General features: G+C 37.9%; 9 protein-coding genes across 10 annotated transcripts; 6 read left to right on the forward strand and 3 right to left on the reverse strand.

Moving 5' to 3' along the window:
- Positions 1-136: 136 nt before the first annotated feature.
- LOC108557700 (tumor suppressor candidate 3) lies at positions 137-1,752 on the reverse strand. The gene is made up of 6 exons (XM_017914335.1): positions 1,514-1,752; positions 1,132-1,422; positions 935-1,075; positions 585-876; positions 327-492; positions 137-259 (listed from the first exon to the last, which is right to left on the reverse strand). Exons 1-6 carry the CDS (start codon positions 1,592-1,594, stop codon positions 244-246), a joined length of 987 nt encoding a protein of 328 aa, XP_017769824.1. The 5' UTR covers positions 1,595-1,752; the 3' UTR covers positions 137-243.
- Positions 1,753-2,031: 279 nt separating this feature from the next.
- LOC108557731 (peroxiredoxin-6-like) lies at positions 2,032-3,367 on the forward strand. Its single transcript, XM_017914376.1, has 3 exons — positions 2,032-2,586; positions 2,640-3,017; positions 3,077-3,367. Exons 1-3 carry the CDS (start codon positions 2,417-2,419, stop codon positions 3,273-3,275), a joined length of 747 nt encoding a protein of 248 aa, XP_017769865.1. The 5' UTR covers positions 2,032-2,416; the 3' UTR covers positions 3,276-3,367.
- LOC108557730 (2',5'-phosphodiesterase 12) lies at positions 3,284-5,528 on the reverse strand. The gene is made up of 5 exons (XM_017914374.1): positions 4,542-5,528; positions 4,189-4,491; positions 3,842-4,127; positions 3,665-3,785; positions 3,284-3,602 (listed from the first exon to the last, which is right to left on the reverse strand). Exons 1-5 carry the CDS (start codon positions 5,312-5,314, stop codon positions 3,334-3,336), a joined length of 1,752 nt encoding a protein of 583 aa, XP_017769863.1. The 5' UTR covers positions 5,315-5,528; the 3' UTR covers positions 3,284-3,333.
- A 74-nt stretch (positions 5,529-5,602) lies between these two features.
- On the forward strand, positions 5,603-8,734 carry LOC108557729 (pre-mRNA-splicing factor CWC22 homolog). Its single transcript, XM_017914373.1, has 6 exons — positions 5,603-5,723; positions 5,811-7,014; positions 7,084-7,440; positions 7,500-7,833; positions 7,896-8,149; positions 8,222-8,734. The coding sequence occupies exons 2-6, from the start codon at positions 5,820-5,822 to the stop codon at positions 8,680-8,682; spliced, it is 2,601 nt and encodes an 866-aa protein (XP_017769862.1). The 5' UTR covers positions 5,603-5,723; positions 5,811-5,819; the 3' UTR covers positions 8,683-8,734.
- Positions 8,735-9,446: 712 nt separating this feature from the next.
- Positions 9,447-11,034, forward strand: LOC108557698 (reticulocalbin-2). The gene is made up of 4 exons (XM_017914333.1): positions 9,447-9,925; positions 9,986-10,121; positions 10,177-10,499; positions 10,563-11,034. Exons 1-4 carry the CDS (start codon positions 9,585-9,587, stop codon positions 10,732-10,734), a joined length of 972 nt encoding a protein of 323 aa, XP_017769822.1. The 5' UTR covers positions 9,447-9,584; the 3' UTR covers positions 10,735-11,034.
- A 446-nt stretch (positions 11,035-11,480) lies between these two features.
- LOC108557708 (60S ribosomal protein L35) lies at positions 11,481-12,750 on the forward strand. Its single transcript, XM_017914346.1, has 3 exons — positions 11,481-11,556; positions 11,791-11,927; positions 12,475-12,750. Exons 1-3 carry the CDS (start codon positions 11,554-11,556, stop codon positions 12,704-12,706), a joined length of 372 nt encoding a protein of 123 aa, XP_017769835.1. The 5' UTR covers positions 11,481-11,553; the 3' UTR covers positions 12,707-12,750.
- Positions 12,751-12,837: 87 nt separating this feature from the next.
- On the forward strand, positions 12,838-15,689 carry LOC108557739 (carnitine O-acetyltransferase-like). Of its 2 annotated transcripts, XM_017914383.1 has the most exons (5): positions 12,838-12,946; positions 13,204-13,254; positions 13,651-14,096; positions 14,151-14,304; positions 14,365-15,689. In XM_017914383.1, the coding sequence occupies exons 2-5, from the start codon at positions 13,219-13,221 to the stop codon at positions 15,613-15,615; spliced, it is 1,887 nt and encodes a 628-aa protein (XP_017769872.1). In that variant the 5' UTR covers positions 12,838-12,946; positions 13,204-13,218; the 3' UTR covers positions 15,616-15,689. The 2 variants fall into 2 exon arrangements, with proteins under 2 accessions (XP_017769872.1, XP_017769873.1); XM_017914384.1 differs by lacking the exon at positions 13,204-13,254.
- Positions 15,638-16,492, reverse strand: LOC108557740 (actin-related protein 2/3 complex subunit 5-like protein). The gene is made up of 3 exons (XM_017914385.1): positions 16,194-16,492; positions 16,008-16,080; positions 15,638-15,955 (listed from the first exon to the last, which is right to left on the reverse strand). The coding sequence occupies exons 1-3, from the start codon at positions 16,331-16,333 to the stop codon at positions 15,716-15,718; spliced, it is 453 nt and encodes a 150-aa protein (XP_017769874.1). The 5' UTR covers positions 16,334-16,492; the 3' UTR covers positions 15,638-15,715.
- Positions 16,493-17,396: 904 nt separating this feature from the next.
- Positions 17,397-20,331, forward strand: LOC108557701. Its single transcript, XM_017914336.1, has 3 exons — positions 17,397-18,242; positions 18,815-19,005; positions 19,070-20,331. The coding sequence occupies exons 1-3, from the start codon at positions 17,884-17,886 to the stop codon at positions 19,918-19,920; spliced, it is 1,401 nt and encodes a 466-aa protein (XP_017769825.1). The 5' UTR covers positions 17,397-17,883; the 3' UTR covers positions 19,921-20,331.
- The last annotated feature ends 3,392 nt before the right edge of the window (positions 20,332-23,723 follow it).

The following is a 23,723-nucleotide window of genomic DNA, read 5'->3' on the forward strand; positions in this document are numbered from 1 at the left end:
AACGTGTATTTATTTAACTGTTACGCACTGTAACTTTAATTATTATTATATAACAACTCTTAATAATTTATCAATGAGCATACACATATTAGGTGGTAACACAACGGATAAGACGTTGATATTTAGTATTCTCAAATAGATTTTATTTATTTATTTTTTTTATTAAGAGAATGATAACAAACGCTCTAAATTGCACACACTTTCACTCAATCATACAAATGTTGCATAACTCTGTACACCGAATTACTTGAATAAAAAGCTAAAATAAAACGTAAAAAAATAAGTTATAATCATGTTTTCGTGCACCCTCATCACTATATTTTTACCTGTACGGATATCCTTGAGTTTTTGATCTGAAAACGGATAGAATCAGTGAGAAGAATACGGTGAGCAACACCAAACCGGCAATTGCGAACACCTTCTTTTTCTTGGGATCTGTATTCTTATTGGCAGACTCTGTCAACAGGATCATACCTAACACAACGGCGGCATCTAAAGAATTTGAGTTAAGGAAACTTGACTTTCACTTCCAATCTTGATCTCGAGTACATAATACTGATAATAGCGGTGTGTAAAAAGGATACTAAGTACCATGACTATATAGGTTTCGATGACCAGTTGTCCTTGCGATGAGCCGTGAATATAAGAAATTTGACCATTCTGTCCCTTGTGGAAAAACGGAGGTCCTCTTATATGGTTCCACATCTGTCCTGAAACCATCATGAAACAAAAGAAAAGAGCACCAACTGCCCAGAGATTCTTGTTGTACAAAAACTCCAAATTATTTCTTCTCATATACAGAAGACCAGCTAGGAAGATAAACAAGAAAACCAAAGCCAAAGTGCTAGAATAGTTTGGTGGACGAAATACTCTTATCTGCAAAAATTAAAAAATCTTTGTGAATGCATTCACTGTGTTCCTCTGTATAACTAACCTGAATGTCAGTTCTTTCACCAATCCACTTTGCAATTGACTCTGCAGAGAAGCCTATCCTTTGAATGTCCATAGTGTCAGTATTCTTTGGTTTACCCTTAGCTGGGAAATGTATGAAAACTGGTGCTGTATTCAATCTCATCTGTAATCCCAAAGAATAATAACTTATTCCATTAATTAACAGAAAATAAAAAATACCATTTGGAACACTTCAGAGCCCTCATCAAAATCAACAACTGCAAAGAACAGCTTATTAGAGTAGGACTGTGAATATTTGAAGGAATTGGCGACAATTGTAAACTCATCATGGGCATGTTTGCAGACCATGCATTGCCTCTGTGGAGCCATTGCAGTGAACATGACAATCACAGAATAATTCCTTGGGGTAGATTTCACATAATCTCTGAACTTGTTTCCATTGAACTTGAGCAGAGCCTTCTTGGCAGCCATGTCACTCAACTGTTGCACCCTTTCGGCCATTGTCATACCCTGAAGAAAGACAAACAAACATGTCAGTCAAACAGATCAATTCTTGCACTGACCACTGTATATATATTTAATATATTATATCTGTAATTACCCCTTTTCTTGCCTGTCCATCAGCATGGTAGAAGAATATTGAGCTTATAACTATTAAACAGAACAATAATGTCCCTTTCATATTGAAATCAATTGGAATTCAACCAATATGTACACACTACAGCCCGGCTCTTCTGTACCTTTGTATGTGTCTATATCAGTCTATATTTAATGTACTTGGCGTATGCGTATGTATGTGTGTGTCAACGTGTAATCGGAGGCTGTCACTTGTCATTTGGGTTGGTAGCGCTGGTGTTAAATTGACCAACTTGATCTAACTTTTAAATTAAAAAGAAATCAGTTATTATCGAATTGAATACAATTATTTTAGCTACTTTGTATTAAGTTATAATTAATGTTTTTCAGTATAGTATTAAAATTGATATTATTAGTTATTATTGTAAATAATAATATCAATTTTAACAAATATAATTATAAATTTTGAGTTTTTCTAGTTCTTGGTGAATGCAGCAACATCTTAATTTAAACATAATTTAGTGATATTAGCAACATGCACTGGCGAATTATCCATTAAGGCAATGACAGGTAATGAGAAACGTGTCGATGAGCACAAGGCTTTGTTTTTAGCATTTTTGGGGTGACCCAAAAATAATTTGCCCAACTGTCCTTAATCCGCCACTGCCAACACGAATATAGTTATAGAGATATAAAATAAAGTGATATTTCTGAAAAAAACAAAGCAATTATGTATATATGTAATTATTTAATTGATACCGCAGATTCTTATCAAGATTCGAAATAATAACGGCATTGTTATGGATCGGTAATTGCAAAAAGTATAACTTATTTGTCGACGATTAATAATAATTGTACCATTCGATTAAATGACCTATAAAAGTGTGAAGAGTGTGGCGTTACGGTTTATTAAAGTTGAGAAAAAGTAATGATGAAGATCATCAACAGCGTTTCGCTCTTTTCGAGTTTGATTTATTTCGCGATACTGGGTGCTGCTTTCACGGAAACATGCGCTCCGCAACTTGGTGAGGCGTTCCCGGACATCTCTGCAGACTCCACCAATGGACCAATCCATTTACACGAATATTTGGGAAAAGAGTAAGAACATTTTATCACTCATCTTGTCTATGCATTTAACAACATCATTGCAGTTGGGGACTTTTAATTTCTTATCCTGCGGATTTCACACCAGTCTGCACGTCGGAGTTGGCGCGCGTCGTCAAAATTCTGCAAGAGTTCGTAAAGCGCGACGTCAAGGTTCTGGGAATATCTCCAAACAGCGTAGCAACACATCGGGCATGGTCCAAAGACATCTTGGAGTACGCGAAGGTCGCCGACACAGATCATTTCCCATACCCGATAATGACCGATGAGGATCTGAGTATCGCCAAGCATCTCAACATGCTGGACAAGAAGCACAGCATGCCAGATGGTTCGCCTTTGATGGGTAGAGCAGTTTTTCTCATCAGCCCCGAAAGAATTCTGCGCTTGAGCTTGATATATCCGGCTACGACAGGACGTAACTTCAAGTGAGTTGGAGAAATTAATCAATTGAATGATTTTTTCTGTTAATTTTTTTCATTTACAGCGAAATTATCCGTTCGATCGATGCAATCCAATTGGCTGAAAAACTTCCGGTGGCAACGCCGGTTGATTGGAAATCCGGAGATTCAATCATGATTCACCCAGGTTTACCTGAAGACAAAACTCGCGAGATGTTCCCCGAAACTAAAACCGTGAATCTTCCATCCGGAAAAACCTATATGCGTCTCGCTCCGCAGCCTTAAAATTTAACAACCAATCCAAAAAGAAAACTTAAAATATAGATATTAGGTAGAACTTCATTTAATTGCAAGCAATCCACTTCAAATCTGCAACTTGAGCTAGGTGGTCAGACGGGAAAACGATGCTCGGCAAAGCAGTGTTAGCCATCAGCTCTTCGTTACTTGGTAACGGCACCACCTGCGTAACGTCCAACTTATCGGTATCGTAGAAGATGTAGTCGAGGCAGTCTGCAAAACCGGAAGTATAGTTCGTGTACTTGGGCGTACCGCAAGCACTCCCGAACTTCATCGGTTGCTCTAACGAAAAACCGGAAATCGCCTCATTCTCATCTGCACCATTTAAGAAAAGTATAAATTCCCAGGAGATTACGGACCGAACCAAGTATACTCACTGCTGCGCCAATCCACGCAATCGGACCCAACTGAACCGGTCGTATACAACTTGAATATACCACATTCTGGCACGCTGTTGAAATCACCGCAGAAAATAGTGCTTATCAATTTGTCACTGTACTAAAAACAAAACAAAATATTTACAACAGAAATACACTTTATACGATCTGTATTACTTTATCCGATAATTCCTTCATAGTCTCCTCCAGTAATCGTATGCACATTCCTGCTTGTAAAAGCCTTATATGATCAGCATCTGGATGAAAGTAGAGGTGCGTGTTTCCGACTACCAGTAAATTACCGGTCTCTACACTTTCCAATACCGTCACCTGAAATGCATTTTGTCGCTCGGAGAGGCGCTCCAACAAATTTGACTTGCTCGAAGCGCATGCCAAAATATCCGATAGAACAGCACTAACCTTAAGAACTTTGCTCAATATAACACCATTCTCCTTAACTAATCTATACATAAACATGGTAAAATTGAAGTATTTTATCTATACAATACGTAAACTATATAAACCTGAACTTCCGCTCATTGTAAATGCATGCAAGCCCCTCATTTACATCACCGCCTTTACGTGTAAAATGGACTGTATAACCCAAAGAACCAAATAATGGTCTCAAATCGTAATTGCACACTTTCGTGTCAACTTCCTGAAGACATATAATATCCGCGTTGTAGCCAATCAACTCCTTCATAACCAGTTGCTTACGATAATCCAAGGTCAAGGCGTATGCCGGGCAGTAAGGATGCAGCACAGTCCGCGTGAAATCTGAATCACAATAGAGATCTGCCAATATATTATAGGATACCACGCGAAATCTTAAACGAAAATATTAAACATATTAAATTACTTTTCAACAGCAACTTACTCATTGTTTATTGTTCTTTCCTTGGTGAACATATGTCTGGTTTCAAATGGACATGTGCCAGGACTTGCACTAACTGTTGAACCCATGAGTGCTTCAACAGTAAGCCCTTCATGTTTTTCATTTCTTGGTGTGCATTTCAATTTCAAAAAGTGGTCTATTTCATTATTTGTTGGTTCATATGTAAAACCTTCTCCAACTTTAATCCACTCTTTCTTATCTGATGATTTGTACCACTCAAAGGAAGTTAATGCTTTATCTGTGTAAGTTGTTTCAAATGCTGATGGGTATACTATGAAATTAGCAAGGGTTGATTGTGGCAAAGCCAACCTATTGACAAATGGAGAATTTATGATCACATCATAGTTGACATCAAACAGTTTGAAAACAACTCTGTTATCTTCCTGGAACACTGATCTGCATTCTACCTCCTGGCACACTTCATTCCCATTCAACATCAAAGATACAACAATGGGAATATTGCTTTCAACAGCAGCATCATCTTTCTTCTTGTTGCTTTTCTTTTTGTTCAAAGCTTTTTCCAAATTGGTGGTGACTCTGCCTAAAAAGGTGCCAACACTTTCACTCAGTTTTCTGCAGAAATTGAATTGTCTATCCACTCTCTTATCAGCATTTCTGTACTGGAATGTAATATCAAACTGCTCAGTTTCTGGTATCAATCGGAGATAGACTTTGTCCATTTTTGATGAATTGTAAGTGTGTCTTGATCTTAACAGTGGTACATTCACAGCTGTCCTTAATATTTTCATCAACATTTCATAACCACAACCTCAGCCTCTAACATGCTCCAACACAGCCGAAAATCAAAAATATTTTGAGGTTTAACTTTTAGTTTTAGGCAACACACATCACTTTAAAATTTAAGTTAAGTTATTTATTAGTAATTTTTGGTATCTCCAGGAATTAAAAGAATTAAGATGTGTTTTTTTTGGTCTATATCGCAAGCCCGGGCTTTCGATTGCCACTGGATATTATTGAATTCCTCTAAAATTTCGATAAAAATAACATTAACATTATTTTGTTGCTTTTTGTTGGTGGTATTGGAATTGCGATGCATTCAGATGCGTTAGTGGTACGTCAATTTAAAAAGATCATAACCTATAAAAGTTTGTTTTCATATTTATTTTTTGATATTTGTTTGTTGGGACTCGCTATTCAATCGAGGTCAGTGCTTTTTCATTATTTAATTAATAAAGATATATTTAGATGGATTGTAGGAAAAGTAGAGATTTTATTTGTTTTTCATTGTAGATTTAAGCGATGGGACAGAGCGACTCTGATGGGGTTGTTGAAACGAAGCATGTGAAGAAGTCAAAAAAGTCTTCGCGGTCTCCTGAAGGAGAAAGAAAGAAGCGATATGGAGGTAGAAAACGACAAAGGTCTTCGTCGAGGGACTCAAATAGCAGATCAAGAAGAGAAAGATATAGAGACTTGGATAGACCAGCAGAGGAGGATGAGGAAGAATATCCAAGGTATTATGGAGACGATAAAAGGAGGAACAATGATCGGTACTGGAGTAAATATCCAAAGAGAGAGGAGGAACCTGTAATTGGAACCAGATACTATGATGTGGAGGAAAAAGAAAGTAATGGAAAAGAGGATCATGATATTGATCAAATAGATGAGAAGCAATCTGCTCCAGTTGTCGCAAGGCAAAGAAAGAATGTAGATTTGCTCACCTCAAAGACTGGAGGTGCTTATATTCCCCCTGCCAAGCTCAGATTGATGCAAGCACAAATCACAGATAAAACGTCTGTGGCATATCAGAGAATTGCTTGGGAAGCTCTGAAAAAATCCATTCATGGACATATTAATAAGGTTAATACATCCAACATTAAGATCATATCGATGGAGCTGATGCGCGAGAACATTGTGAGAGGTAGAGGCCTTTTGTGTAAATCAATAATACAGGCTCAGGCAGCCTCCCCCACGTTCACGAACGTGTACGCCGCTCTGGTAGCCATCATCAACTCCAAGTTTCCGAACATAGGAGAATTGCTTCTCAAGAGACTGGTATTGAGTTTCAAGCGTGGTTACACTCAGAACAATAAAGTGACTTGTATCTCGTCTACCACTTTCATTGCTCACCTGATAAACCAAAGAGTGGCTCATGAAATTTTAGCTTTGGAGATACTCACTTTGCTTGTGGAAAACACCACTGACGATTCGGTGGAAGTGGCGATAGGATTTCTCAAGGAGTGCGGTCAAAAGTTGTCGGAAGTTTCTCGGAGATCTATCAACGCCATCTTCGAGATGCTGAGGAACATCCTGCACGAAGGGAAACTAGAGCGTCGCATCCAGTACATGATTGAGGTGATGTTCCAAGTGAGGAAAGACGGATTCAAAGATCACGTCGCTGTTGACGAAGAACTCGACTTGATAGACGAAAGCGATCAGTTCACACATCTCATATCTTTTGATAGCGTTGAACGCAACGAATCTAACGATGTTCTAAGTAAGATATATATAAGTCGTATTTATTCATTTATATTCAAATGTTTAACCAATTAATTCTACTTTACAGATGTGTTTAAGTTCGAAGATGACTATGAAGAAAACGAGGACAAATATAAAGCACTAAGCAAATATATCCTGGATCATTCGTCTAGCGACGAATCGGGAGATGATGAAGATGATGACGACGACGAAGATGATGATGACGACGAGGACGGATCAAATGATGAAGAAGGTGAAGGTGCAAAAGGAGTGGCCGAGGGTGGTACCAAGATTATAGACATGACCGAAACCAATTTGACGGCGCTAAGGCGAACCATCTACTTGACCATACAGTCCAGTCTAAACTTCGAGGAGTGCGCACACAAGCTGATGAAAATGAAGCTGAAACCAGGACAGGAAATAGAATTGTGCCACATGTTTTTAGGTCAGTCAATTCACAATGCTTGTAATTTGATCAGTTATTATTAATACTAAATAATTTAGATTGCTGTGCCGAACAGAGGACATACGAGAAGTTCTACGGTCTTTTGGGACAAAGATTCTGCCAGATCAACAAAGTCTATGTGGATGCCTTCGAGCAAATCTTCAAAGATACGCACGCCACCGTCCACAGACTCGGTACGAACCAGTTGAGAAATGCCAGCAAATTCTTTGGTCACCTCTTATTCACCGATGCTATCGGCTGGGAGGTGATGGACGTCATGAAGATGAACCAACATGACACGACGAGCTCCAGTCGAGTGTTTATCAAAATTCTTTTCCAAGAATTGTCGGAATGGATGGGAATGGAAAAACTAAACGTTAAACTAAAAGATCCGTAAGTTACATTATATCGTATAGCTTCGCCATGCGTAAAATACAATGCTTGTATGTTAATAGAACTATGCAAGGATCTTTCGCTGGATTGTTTCCAAGGGATAATCCAGAAAATACGAGATTTGCAATCAATTTTTTTACAACAATCGGTTTGGGCGGTCTGACAGATGAGCTCAGGGGGCATCTAACTAACTTGCCAAAAACCACAGTCCAAGACAACAAAGAATCTTCCAGTAGCAGCAGTTCTAGTAGTAGCAGTAGCAGCAGCTCTAGTAGCAGTGAAAGTGATTCAAGTGACTCAAGCAGTTCTAGTTCAGGTAAATATATTCCACACTTTGTATGATATAATATATATATATGGATTATTCTATATAATAATACTTTCTCAGGTTCTAGTACATCGTCGTCAAGTGACGAGGATAAAAAAAAGTCCAAACAGAAGAAGAAGAAGAAAATGAAAAGTAAGAGCAGCAGCAAGGGAAAAGGCAAAGATGCGAAAGATAGGCAGAATGAAAAGGTACGCGGTATCAAGGTACCACCAACCATCTCTGTTGATGACGGCAAAAAGAAGGATTCTGATAGAAGACGTAAGGAATCTTCTGTGGAACGACGACAGAGAGATGGATCGGCTGATAGACGGAGGAAGCAGAGAAAAATTAAATCAGATAATGATGACTCCCACAGTAAGGACAGAAGGGCCGGCTTTGAACCTCCTACGGAGAGAAGAGGAATGAATTCGGGCGATCGTAGATGGCGAAATGATCGAAGGGAGCAAAGGTCAAGATCGAAATCACCCGACGCTAGGGACGGTAGAAAGAGGGACAGGAAAAGGCGGAACAGCAGAAATTAAATTCTTATTATAATCGTTAACAATTATCACAATTATACGGTGTAAATATATACATAATGACTTTTATATCAAACAAATAAATAAACTTGCGCATTAAATTTTCGGGTCTATATCACAAGCCCGACAATCGAAATCCCGAGTGTATCGAAGTACCGACGTTCGAAATCCTGAGTGTATTGAAATCCCGACTACCATAATCCCGACAATTAATGAGAATTTTCAGGTCCACTCTAGTGCCATCTTTTTGAGAAATCTTAAAATATTTGCTGATTCACTTCTGCGCTTGCGCACTTCAATCTTCCAAACTAGCTTATTGGTAATTGGAAAGGAACGTATCACTATTATTGTTTGAATCTAAATATGATCCTTCTCGCACCAATGCTATTAGTTCTGTTTGAAGTTCCTTTTTATATTTGATGTTCTGTATGAAAGACACATCTTCATTTTTTTCGATTATACTATACTTGTGAATAATGTCTAAGAGGGACGTAATTCCTTCTGCCACACGACCATTGTCGGATCCCCTTCTGAGTCTACCCCCGTCTTGGGGGTGGCCTAACGAGTTCCCCCAACAAAAAAGAAAAAAACCTTACTCTTAAAGAACTGAACTAAAAAATTATACTATTTCACTAAAACTAACTTAAACTAAAATTGCCGATCCGGCTCGCTGAAAATATTATTTTAGAAACCAATTGTCACCGTCGACGGTCGACAATGAAATCCTCATATCAATAATTATTGGTTGATGTTTTTATTAAAATTTCGTAAATGTATTTATTCTGTTTCGACTCCGCCTATCTGTCAACAATTTGACGTTTAGTGTATAAATAAACCTAACCAACAGAAAGTATTGGAAACTGTCTTGAATATTAAAGCTGCTCCTGAAAGGCTCGAGCTTTAAGATGCGGACGCTCTTGGTGGTGTTTGCGTTTGTGTCCAGCTTATCGTACTGCATGAACGCAGCGGTCGTCCATCAGCATTCCGCTAATATGCACAAGGAGAGGTTAGAAGATGGGGCTTACAGTCCGAGAGACCGCGGTCATCTCTCCGACAGTGGCGAACACGACTCCGATTTCGACCATGAGGCGATCCTTGGTAGCTCCAAGGTTGCTGAAGAGTTTGAGCATCTTACTAAAGACGAGAGCATCAGACGACTGAGGATTTTGTTGAAGAACATGGATCTGAATAAGGATCAGAACATTGATAGGAGAGAGCTCAAATCATGGATTATGAGATCTTTTAGGTAAATATTATGATAACTACATTTGAGATGGTTATGGAGATGAGAATCTAATTTTGTTAGGATGCTGTCAGAAGAGGAAGCCCAGGAGAGAATGGAGGATGCAGATGAGAATGAGGATGGAAAGGTTACCTGGAAGGAATACATATCTGATGCATTTGGCAGCGACGAGACTGGAGAAAACCTGGATAATGCTCATGTAGGTTTAGAAAATGACTATTACCAAATAAAATGTATTTTAATTTGGTTTGTAGTTGATGGAGTCTGATAGGATTATGTGGATGGCAGCAGATGCCAATATGGATAATATTTTGGAAGGCGACGAATGGATCGCGTTTTCGCATCCGGAAGAGCATCCCGCGATGCTTCCCGTCATACTCAATCAAACGTTGAAGGAAAAAGACACTGACAGAGATGGATCGATCAGTTTCCAGGAGTTTATTGGGGACAGAGGTGTTCACCGGGACACCGATTGGTTACTCGTGGAGAAGCAAAAGTTCGATCACGATTTTGACAAAGATAAGGACGGAAAGTTGGACGGTAGCGAGATATTGTCATGGGTTGTACCTAGCAATGAGTAAGTTTTTTCTGAAAACATTTACGTTTTTGCGCATCATTATTGAATTATTTATTATGTTAGAGAGATCGCTCAAGAGGAGGTAGACCATTTGTTTGCGTCCAGCGACGATGATCACGATGATCTGCTAAGCTTTGACGAGGTGATTGAGCACCACGATATATTTGTAGGCAGTGAGGCTACCGACTACGGGGAGCATATACACAACATCCATCAGTTCCAGGACGAATTGTGATGGGACAAGTTAATCGAGGGGCTAACCATCTTCACATGCACACTCCTTATTTGTCTCATTTGTTTCTACCTTAGTCAGAGAATTAACTGATTAACTGGACGCTGATCTACTAAACTACTTCACTCGATGTTTAACTTTTAATTACATATGTACATATTTTATTTGTGTTGTTCCTGGAGATCTCATCATCATCTATTTATTGTATTCTAGAATAATTGTGTAGTTGATATATGCATGCTTCATGTAAAAATTGAACTTGATTGATTGAACAAAATACGTAAATACAAATTGTGAATGAAATCATTAATAGATCATTATACAAAATCCCAATTTACGATGATAATCAATATAGTTACAAATCAATTATTATTGATAAAAATCTCTGGCCCTATTTTCATCCTTTTTCGGGTTTATTGGCCCACACAATTTTTTGTTGTTGATAAAGGCGACTATAACCAAATGGCCACGGCCACCCTAATTAATAAATTATTAAAGCATAAAAATAATGTTATTACGACTATGCTTTAAAAGTGGTTTATGTGTTGCATACATATTAGGTTGGTATCAATATATAGATATGTATATTAATTCTATAAAAAGAAGATAAATTCTATTAATTTTAATACGTAAAAGGACCATGTAATACAATGATCATAGATAAATTGTTCTACTACTTAATAGTTACTGAATATATTTTCAGTAACATTTTGTTTGTTTGTTTTTGTCTGTATTTAGGTTGGTAAGACTGAAAGCGAGCTGCCGCTACCAACAAAACAACGGACTCTTTCTTTTCGATCAGTGACACTTGAAGGAGACGAAATGGTATGTTTGCAAGGGAGAATCTTTGAAAATCTACAATAAATAAGTGCCATCGCGAACGAAATTCTATGGAAAAGGCATCACACGTGTTCGTTCCATTTGAATCCGGTTATATTTTGGCCCCCAAATTATTGTAGATTTATAAGAAAATCTCAGAATTAGTTGTTTTTGAGGTTGTGTTTACTTGTATGTTGCTAATTTTTTGTTCCCCACTCGCGGGGCTTGTCTTTTCCGTAGGGTAAAGTAAAGTGCTCAGAGCTGCGCACCAAGGACAGGAAGGAGTTGGAGAAACAACTCGTCGATCTCAAGACTGAGTTGACCAACTTGAGGGTCGCCAAAGTTACTGGAGGTGCTCCATCCAAACTCTCCAAAATGTAAGCATACCATTCATCATCAAACTATAATATTGAACAAAACCCATACACTCTATATATTAAAAATATTCATGTAATTAACTTTCACAACATGATTGTAAACAGTGGTTATAACCTCAATCAATTACAAACAATTTAAACACAAAATAAGTTCATTCTAACATTTGTCATATCTATATCAATTTTTCTTGTTTTAATTCATTTTACTACATGTTATATTAATATTTCTAATAATTATACAGAGATCTTATTTTGTAGAACCTCTGAAGTACATTTTAATTATATTAACCATGTTATTAGAAGATTAGTCAAAGCATTGGTCCAGTCTAATTGAATTTTTATAATATTGTACGCTTATTTAAAGTATATAAATGTTTGCAAAATACTAAAAATAAGATATAGATATATATTGTCTCAAATGAATTATTGGTTGGTTTGGTGTATTACAAATTTATATGATTAATTGATGTTATAAAAATATTGCTTAGTCTATTACTAACTTATATGATTAATTGACGTTATTAATGTTTCTTCTGTTTGTTTTTAGCCGTGTTGTCCGTAAAGCCATCGCACGTGTGTTCATCGTGTTGCACCAAAAGCAAAAGGAGAACTTGCGCAAGCTATACAAGAACAAGAAGTTCAAGCCTTTGGACCTTAGGCCAAAGAAGACCCGCGCCATCCGTCGCGCTCTCTCCAAGAGTGAGCTCAACATCAGGACGGCCAAGGAGTTGAAGAAAATGGCTATCTATCCAGTTAGGAAATACGCCGTTATGGCTTGAAAACATTTTTGACTATTTAAAATAAAAATATTAAAAATAAACAATCGAATTTTCTCATTTTATAATGCATGCAACCCCATGTCCTCGTTTAATTGTATTGTTCGATACAAACAGGTGTTCCGATGGTTGCCTAGATGTACGTGTCAAAGTCCTCTTTATCGGAGGTTATTTTTATTGAAGGTATCTCAGGTGCTCTGTGTTTACAAGCGCACTTTTAATTATTTGTTAGTTATTGCAAAGGTAAGTTCTTTTGTACACCTTTGGTTATAAAGTAATGTTTCCCCACTCCTTCCTGCATACCTTGAGATGAAAACCTTTCACTTTGGTTTGTTGTGTGAAAGTGGAATGCTTGTAACATCAAATACCTACCTACCTGTAGTTGTAGTGTGCCATATCATCAGAATATTGGTAACATATTGTGTGTTTTGTGCTTCACATATTTGCTGTAGGAAACAATTTGATTGAATCATCATCAGATGTTCTCATTTGTTTTCCAGGATAATTAGGTAGTAATGTATCAGAGCACACTGAGAGCAGTCACTGGGCAGGTAATAATTTTCATTTATTACTTTTCAATCCCTTATATTTAACAAATTAACATAAACATTACCTATTGTATTTTAATATTTCAAATCATTCAGTGATAATTAGTTTTGTTTACATTTTTTAAATATTAATTATTGTTGTTTGTAGTAATGAAATATAAGGTCAGGGCGCAAAGTGCAATTTATTTTTAAATTTGTATTGAGTTCCTTTTCATTGTATTTTTTAATGGAACCAGAATTTCGTCGAATAAATAAATACATTGCACACGGACCTACGAAAACCTGATTGTAACTTTCTACTTTTCTAATCATTTCTCGTTAGAGATAAGAAATAAAATATAGTAACAAATTCATTTCATAAAGTTGATACTTATATAGATTTTTATATTTGTTTTGAAGAGAATTAAGCAGAACTTGAGCATCTACTTGAAAGGCGCAAGTATGGTGAAAAGCAACACCATGACCGTTAAGAATATGGCAACAAAGGCGCTTCCCAGGTTGCCTGTACCAACCCTCGATCAGACGCTTTATAAATATTTGGAGTCTGTTCGACCTTTGCTGAGTAATGAAGAGTTTGCGAAGACTTTGGAGCTGACCGAAAAGTTCGCAAATACGGATGGAGCGAAATTGCAAGCTCTGCTCCTCGAGAAGGCACATGAAGCTGAGAACTGGCTCGCTGATTGGTGGCTGAACGCTGCCTACCTGGACTTCAGATCTCCGTTGGTGGTGTGGTCCAGTCCTGGACAGCTCATGCCCTTCACCCATTTCAAAGACATCCATGATAGACTCCTGTATATTGCCAACGTTATCGAAGCCACCATCGAATACAAGAAATTAATTGATGAGTAAGATGATAAGTTCATCAGAATATTGACATTCTGTTTATATTATTTTTGAAGTGATAAGATTCCAGTTGATATGATGGGAAAGGAGCCATTAGATATGCAGCAATACAAGAAGGTGTTTGGCACGTGCCGGAATCCTGCATTGCCGCGGGATGTTCAAGAATTTAATCCGCAATCCAATCACATCATAGTTGCACACAGAAATCATGTAAATAAGAAAAGTTAATTGTAATCGTCAATATTTTATGTTTTTCTTATTGTTTGTTAGTTTTTCAAAGTCAATCTCTGTGGCAAGGATGGAAATAAGTTGAGTGTCAATCAGCTTGTCTCGCAACTGAAGTACTGTATAGAATTATCCAAGACGAGCGCACCGGCTGTTGGTATTTTGACCTCCGATCACAGAGATAATTGGTCTATTGCCTATCAGGTATTGATGCAAGACGAGACCAATAGGAACTCGGTGGATGCTATACAGAAGTCTCTGTACGTGATGAGCATAGATCAAGCGATGCCCAAAATCGAGGGACAGAATAGGCACACAGAGGCGAGCCATCAGCTGATCCATGGAGGCGGCAGCAAGGTGAACGGTGGAAATCGCTGGTTCGATAAAACCGTTCAGTTCATAATCGGGGAGAACGGTGTCAACGGCTTATGCTACGAGCATTCGCCAGCAGAAGGTGTACCGATCGCGGTAATGGTAGACTTCTTGGTAGAATACATGAAGAGAGATGGCTCCAAGGGAATACCGGACGCGGACGGAGTAGAGTTGCCCATCCATCTGGAGTTCAACGTGAATGCGGACGTGGAGAAGGAGATCATAAAGTCTTGCAAGAATCTGGACGCATTGGCCGCTGACCTGGACATGGATTCCTTCTCCTTCGATGTTTACGGCAAGGAGTTTGTGAAGAAGCACAAAATCAGTCCAGACTCATATATACAGATGGCGATGCAGTACGCTTTCTACAGGATGTACAACTATCCCGGAGCGCACTACGAGTCTGCCGCCACCAGGAAGTACTTGCACGGTCGCACGGAAACAATCAGATCCTGCTCAACGCAATCGGTGGCCTTCGCCAGGGCCATGATGGACGATGCTAAAACTCCCGAGGACAAGGTTAAAAGTTTGAGGGAGGCGGTGGACAGCCACAAAAAATATACCGTCGACGCACTAAACGGTTTTGGCGTGGATAGGCACCTCCTCGGATTGAAGCTGACATCGCTCGAGCAAAATATTTCGCTGAACCCGTTCTTCAAAGACGTTGCTTTTACCAAGAGCAATAGTTTCAGACTTTCCACGAGCCAGGTGGCCACCAAGTGCGACGCCTTCATGTGCTATGGTCCGTTGGTCATGGACGGTTACGGATGCTGCTACAATCCGCGAAGCAACAACATCAACTTTGCTGTCTCCTCTATGCATTCCAACCCGGACACCAGATCCTCGCAGTTTAGGGAAGCTCTGGAGCATAGCCTTCTCGACATGCATGACATACTCGTCCGTGTTCAAAAATCCAAACTTTAAACGCTTAAAGTTATCAATTATTTTTATTTTTTATATATATATAAACAAGGTCGTTTCTTTTTTTTATATATTCTGACTGTAAATTAAATTAAAACATAAGCTACGCTCGTTTACTGTCTGCAAGCACTCTAATGATGGATCCCACCCCACCCACATTGTATGCCTTCTCATGCCACACCAGGAGATGTCCGCTGCTTCCCTCTGAGGGCATTTCAAAGCCCTTGTAGACATACTTCATGAGCACATCAATATAATCTTTGCCCAGTGCTTTGATTGCTTCATCAATCTGGGATGTTTTAATGGAGAGCAACACCTTCAGTGTCAAATTCAATGCATTCTCCTACAAAAGAGATATTATTACATGTGTGTATTAAAAATAATTGGATTTATACCTTAACCAATTGATTCTTGGAGCCTAGCGGAGCATTCATTAATACTGTCCTTAAAGCTTCTATGTGTTGACCTGTGCAATTATGTTAAGGAATAATAATGTATGTTATTTATAATTAAACATTTGGATGTATATACTACAATCTAAATAGAAATTATTGTTACTAATGTTATATTAAAAAGGATATTTGTTGAGAAGTCCAAGTACTTCGGTTTCATCCGGTCCGGTGGGGCCTCCTACATCGGAGTCGTCCTCTTTGAAGTTATCCTCACAGTACTGATCGACGTCGATCTTCCTAAACGCCGAACTCGACGTATTCTTAGCCATCGCGTTTCTTTGGGGCACAAATAAATTTAACTTTAATTAATTGTTATTCACAATTACGCCCACTCGGATGTTTGCAGTAATATATTTTATCAACTCAGTTTGTTATCAAAATCGAAAGTGACGTGCGGAGACGATGACACATTCAGCAAATGTCAAACGGCTCGAAGACCGCTGCCACACGGTTAGCACCAACAGATGGCGAACTATGGCAAAGACTTGTGCATTTGTGGGTATATCGAATTAGTTCCATTGAAGTATGATAGATGACATACACATAGACATTTAAAAAAAATGAAACTTTTCAAATATGAAATTGTAAATTGATATAAATCTCTTATTAAAAAAAAAAATAAATATGAAATTGGTTGGCTCATAGTGTAATGGCTAACGCTAAAAGTCAACTCATTGCCAACTCACTGTAACATACTAACACATAATAAAGACAATTCAAAAAATTTTAATCGCTATGGTCGTTTGTACATAAAATCTGATTTGAATTTCACAAACAATAAAATTGTGTTTTTGATAAGGGTCAGAAAGAGGGTCGTAGAGATTAAAAAAAAATATGAAATACAGAAACAAAACGCAACTTTATCTAGTTTTCCTATTAATTAAAGTAATGTGTAACAATAGATGTTCTTCCATATAATCAGTGAGCAATATTACAGATCGATGCATGCTTATTTTTATTTCATACGTAATTACATTTTTATAATCATATCAATCGGAAAACACGCAGATTAACAACTAATTGAAGCATATGAATATGGTCAAGGTGAGAAGTAATGATTAATTTTACACATGTGTAAGTCAAAAATCAAAGTGGGCACAGAGGAAATTGAATTTTCCGCAAAATCAGACGCAGCCTTCTCTCTGTTCACTGAACTTGCGTTTAAGGGATACAAAAAAAGCTCTTTACTTGTTTCGTTTTACCATTATATAACAAGTGTTTTTTGAGGGGGAAAACCTGACGAAGAAAACAACAAAAATAAAATACAGACGAACGAGCATGAATAATTATAATGTTATATCTCTTTCTACATATATTGTGCTCTCATTCTATCTGTGTGTTTATATGCGGCTCAAGGTCTGTGGCTTTTGTAAAATGTTGTTGTTTGCAATTTTTTTATTGTTGCAAGATGATTGCAAGCGATGGTTCTAAACAACAGTTAGTAGTTTCTCTAATCTGGAGCCCTTGAAATGGCGGTGCGTGTGCGTAGTATGTGTGCTAATGAGTTGTGAAATGCATTATATTATTTGATTGAATGTGTGTGTTCTGTGTTGTGTTTTTCGCGTTTTTATCTAATCTAACATTGCGTTCGGTTCCATCGATTTAACCGTTTGAGATATGAACCTATCCCATCGGCATCATCGTATGCTATGTGTGTCGCTTCTCGGTGCAGACCAGTGAAGTGTGGAAAATGTGCGGAGGATGATACAATTGGATCCGATCACCTTTTCATTGCTTTATTTTGTTATTCGAAGTTTGCGAAGTTTATGGAGGCAGCGAGAAAGCGTTACCCTGTGCCCTTTTGAGACAGACTTTGAAAATGGCAATGATGGAACCAATTCCGGCTGTCGTAAAGCTGACCGTTCTGGGCTACGAGCTGACGGCTAAGCAGAACGCTTATCTGAATTACCTGCTTCCCTCGGTATTTGGATGCGCTATGTACGTGGTGCACTTCGCCGTCGACCTGGGGCTTGTTTACAGGTTGTACAAGGAAGATGAGGCCATCTGGGCTGGACTCAGCATCTTTTTCATGTACCTACCGGCCCTCGCATGTTTCACGCTCACCGTCTCATCGTGCGACATGTGGCCCGAGTATGAGCGATTCGGTTGCAAGAGCTTCAAATGGATCGTAACGAAGATCATCGAGCACGCATTCTTTCCCATTTGGAGCATGTGGAGGTAATATAACAATACACACATATAAACACATTTTAATAGGGCAATTATTACTTACAATTACAAAAAACTTGAATTTTCTAAGAAATAAATAAATCTCATGGGAAAAAATGTAGTTATTTTTTGTGTTGAATTCGAAATCACGTATTTCAAATTTCCAATGAAACGAAGTACATTAATCATATAGTTCTTATACTAATATGTATTCTGTTCATATGTAATCAGTATGCCATGCATGGACGTATTTCTAAGGGAAAGAGAGAGAGAGAGAGAGAGAGAGAAAGAAAAACGGTAAATATTGAAGACGTATTCATCAAATGTGATGAATGCGATCCTCATTCAATAGTGGATTTTGTGTGGTCCAAATATAACCGTCGTACGTTATGAATGAAATTGTGTGAAAATTCACATGAAAAAATTAAATAAGATTAGAATTTGAGTAATTTCTTTTTCTTATATCGTTTTCTAGTGCTAATGGAAAAGCACTCGAGTTGCATGGAAAACATAACTAAAGCTTTTTTTTTCATAAATCATGTACAAAGTATGTTCAAATCTTTGTTTGTGTAATTACTTAGGTACGCCGAGAAAATATTTTGGTCTATCGAGGGGGTGAGAGGTGCGGACGAGGAAGCCTTACAAAATTGCTCGGCTCCGAGGACCGTCGAGTTCTACTTTTTCCTGCAGGGATTTTTGCACACGATTCCGCAGATCCTGCTTCAGCTGCACATCCTCACGCGGAACATTGTCAACCGCAACAAAGAGACAAGTAATTCCATTTATATTTGAAATTTGAAGAATTAAATTTTACTAAATAATCGTTTTTTTTACAGTCGATATTCAAGCAGCTAGCATTCTCGTGAATATCTGCATACTGGCCGGAACGACGGTGCTGTACCAAAGGTTCAAGACTCAGAAGGTGGGTGGAAAGGATTATCCTTGGTTCAAACCGTACAAGTGTCTTTACGATCCATCCGTGGATTACGTGGATGGAACGAGATCTCGGAAGGTGGGCATCATCTACAGAACCAGAGAGACGGCCCAGGCCATCAGGAAGAGCCTCACGGTGGACGTGGAAAGCACCACCAGCAGCGATTACTACATGCAGCCAGTAGAGGGCGGCATTGATGAGGTGGACATCGCCATCCAACCGATCAGGTACATCCGGGCGCTCCCCGAGGACGACCTCGTCGGAAAGGTGGTGTCCTTCCTCTGGTGGATGTGCTTCTTGCTCGCTCGCTTCTTCGCCATCTCCACATTCGCTTATTTCTATCCGCGCGACGTCATCTGGCTTCTTGTCTCGCACTTTATATTGTGCGTCGCCATCCTGCTTTACGATGTTCGGGCATACGTGGTGCGTCGCACCAAGGCCGTCTTCTTCATCTTCATCGGACTCGTCTACATATTCTGCATCATCGAGTTCAAGAAGAAGTTCAAAAAAGCGCGCTTAATCTACACAGGATACTTTCTACTCGTTTTCATCGAGAACCTCACCATGTGTCTGGTTTGGTGGTACTCCGAGCTGGAGGACATCTATAACGTCTGGTGGTTCAAGTTCTCATTCAACATGACCTTGATTTGCTCCTTCCTCAGTTTTACCACGATGATGCTCTACACTTGTGTTAATCGACCCGACAAAGTAATTGTCGGCAAGGAAGTTATCTCCGAGGTCCGCAGCTGCTGAACTGCGCAACAATACCCAAACCATTCCGGACGCCGAAAAACCGGAAAACGCTTCGTATTTACGCAATGGAAACGTTTAATTTTAGGAACAATGTGGTCTCACCAAATAAACACCAGTGATCGTTGACGAGTGGCACGCGCTCCTCTCAAATGTTTCCGTCCGATCCTTGAAAATTAAACATTAATCGTTATACGTATATATATATACCAATTTGCAAAATGTGATTCATACTCTTCTTTCATTGGTTATTTTCGTCCTTTCCAAATTATTTAATTTGTGTTTCGTGACTAGAGTAACTACAGTCACTATAGTTTATAAAACTACATACATGACTGTAGAATAATGTGATCCTATGAATACTACATAACAAATACAAATACCACAGCTAATAATAAATTTGTATTATATATAAGTCGTATTCATTACAAAGTTTTTTTGTTTTGTTTTTAAAAACTTCATTATATTATCATTATTAATAGATTTGTTAATTCAATGAAAGTAAATGTAAATATTTGTAAATTTATTAAATAATATAATAAGCATAAACAAAATTTATTATACTAGTTTCATTGCAAATGCAGCTGTACCACAAACAAACCTATCTCACGTGACACAATTCTAATCAGCCTCGTCGTTATGAAAACTCACGGAATGCATAGAAAAGTAAAAGATAATCCCGATAAACGCCGCTCATCGCACAAAATTAAAAAAGAGAATCGCGATAAAACCGATATTTCGCGCGACTTCCTGGTAAACACAATACAAAGTACACAAAGTACTTCTATTCTCCATGTGTGCCACTATTCCAAATAGCAAAGTACACACATAATTGTTTATAAACATTAAACTTTTAAATGGTCGCAGCAAGAAGACTATTGGAATTGTATGAGATATGTATGCAATCGAATTTGAATTAATGTGTTTCAAATATTTGACTTATGTAATAATATTAGACACGAGAATGTTTGTAAATAATAAACGTATTATTATGACAATTGGAATATTAAAATGAGAAAAATTAAATTATACCAGATCATTATGTTTGAGCGATTGAAATATTCATATTGGTTGTAAAATTTTGAAGAAACATGTGTCATCTAGTAAACGAAGGTGCATTTATTGGTTTAAGCACCTGAGAGGCCCCAGGCCCTCCTCTGAATATTTCCAATTCAAATATGTTTTTAGTTAAAAATAATGACGGAAGTATCGTTTTTTGAAGGGCCCATTTTAAGAGGCTCGCAACTCCTACGCCTGTGCGTTAATTTGCCGACGAAGCACGTCGTATATAAACATAATTTAATAAGTTTCTTAATTTGAATATATCTCTTTTCGATTTGTCCATATAAGAAACCATGTACAATATGTGGACATCGGGATGTGGAAATTTCTTGTGTTATTTTTTTTTTGTACTTATGCTTCTTCTTCGAGGAGAGAGAGAGTTTAAGTTACTGTCCTACGAACGAAATTCGACGCCCATTATTCTATTGTCGGACCTACACGGTCACGACTTCTGGAACTCGGTTTCTCCCCACAAAGAGTACAACAATGATGATATATCGAAGGCTCGCAGCATCCACAGCAGCAGCAGCAAACCCTATTTATCTTTTTTGTTTCTCTCTCTCACACTCGCACCGCTTTATTTTCTATCTCTTCAGATGGAGCCTCGTGGGGCGCCCGCACATTTCCATACGCCGCGCGGCTTTTTTTTTACGATCAAATACTGGAGATAAATACCACCCGATATGGTCCTAAAATCTTATACTTAATTCGATTTCCTTCGGGGCACGATTTTAACAACGACTCGTATTCAATTTCAACAAGCAGCAACAAATTACCAAACGTTAATAATTTGTCTTAGTGATGAATATGCATAATGACAGTTGCAAAACAATTACAACGTCAGATAAAATAATCACTCGGTGAATCTGTAAATCAATTTATAAATTTTCTAACGTAGCAAATTCATTGTTTTCGTTGCACACACAAAAATATTACGGAATTGTTAACAGCTACGCACGTTCGTGATTGTATAATCATAGTGCGCTGTCAATTTCTCTTAGCAGCTGATAAAAAAGTAATATAACGTTTTCATGTTTCATCCCTATCGCACGTACACGTTGAGACCGCTCCTATATACATATATCTCTCTCACACCTTCAAATTGAAGCAAAATTTGTTGAGTTCCAATTAGTAGTGGAGTGATATGTTTGTAAAATGATCGGATAGCCCCGGGGCCGCGTTTAAAAGCCAAGCGCGCACCGCGATAAGATAATTTTTTGAGTATAATTTTGATGCGAGCATACAAATAAATACGTTAATAATCATCAAAATTACGCAATCGTGTAAATGCAGTACGAAGCAACGATCCTCCTTCTTATTGTAATTTCCTCGCGCTCAGACATAAAGCTCCTTTGAATGGACTAATCGCAACAACAAAGAAAAATAAACATTGATCAGAGTGTTGTGATTACAGCCCTCTTCCTACATCCGAAACAAACAAGAAAACAAATAACAAACAATTTGTTTTGCTGAAATCTGAGGGATAGTACACTTGATAGATACGTTTGCTTTTTGTAGGAAATGACCCAAATACTACATGAACTTATGATTCGTCAATATTTGAACGAGCCTGAGCACAGAAATTAAACAATAAATAGACCGCAAGCTGATGATGATTAAGCAGGGTGGTCGACCAAAAAAGAGAGAGAGACAGAGAGAAAGAAATATATTTAGCCAAAACAAATATGAAAATACGAGTTTGCCCAATTCTTCGATGTTCAATATTAATAGAATGACGAGCGCAGATACTGCGAACATCTTCGAATTTCTCGCGTTCAACCATTTAACACACTTGTTTGAGTTGGCACTTTGCTTTATTTCAATTCGTAGGTTTCCATTCCATACGCTTTAACAGCTAAAAGCTCTTGAATGAAACGATAAAAGTACAGCTTGTTGTTTTCATGTTTTAACTATATTTTCATAATTAAATTATTAAATTGTCATTTACGATTATGTACATTTTATTTGTTTTACATGCAAGAGACGTTTAGGGTTGCTTGGATTCTTTTACAACTGTTTTCCTTTTTATTGTTACGCAAATCACCTCTAGATGAATGAATAATAGACTTAATTAGTATCAATACAATACAATCTGAACATATACATTTAAATGTACATCCAAATTGATAATATTTATGATATTTAATTGATTTTATATTTGATGAAAGCAGTTTTATTAAATTTTTATATTTTTTTTATGTTTTTTTTAAGGTCGAGAAGTTATTGAATTTCTTAAAAGATAGTATTTGTTGTGTCAAAGAAGTGGTATGGTTAGAAAAACTTTTATTATTGTATATTATATGTGAGTATTTTAGTAGATTTTTGTCACAAATTGTGAGGAAAAACTAGGTGATGTAGAATTCTCTGAAAGGACATTTCATACTCGAATCTTGTAACACTCTTAAGTCGTTAGTCTTCACTATCTGAGATTTTCGTTTGGAAAATAAATAACGATAATGAAATGGGGTTCGGAGATCAATTATTGGCCTTATTATCATCATCGGGAAAGAACGAAAGACATAGAGAAAGAGAGAGCGATTAGATCCTTCAGAGTTTCTTCCTTTTATTTAACTCTTTTGCTCATATTGTTGGTATTGGTTTGTTCTGTTCATCGGATCCATTCGCACAGGGAAAGGCGGATCGGGGTCGGGTCGGGTCGTCGGTGGTGGAGTGCGACTTTGGTTGGTGGTGATGGTGGTGGTGGGAGCGTAACAGCAGCAGCACCAGCAGCGGTAACGGCAACA

The sequence above is a fragment of the Nicrophorus vespilloides genome, unplaced genomic scaffold, assembly GCF_001412225.1.
Source record: "Nicrophorus vespilloides isolate i.1.1-1 unplaced genomic scaffold, Nicve_v1.0, whole genome shotgun sequence".
Classification (NCBI taxonomy): Eukaryota; Metazoa; Arthropoda; class Insecta; order Coleoptera; family Silphidae; genus Nicrophorus; species Nicrophorus vespilloides.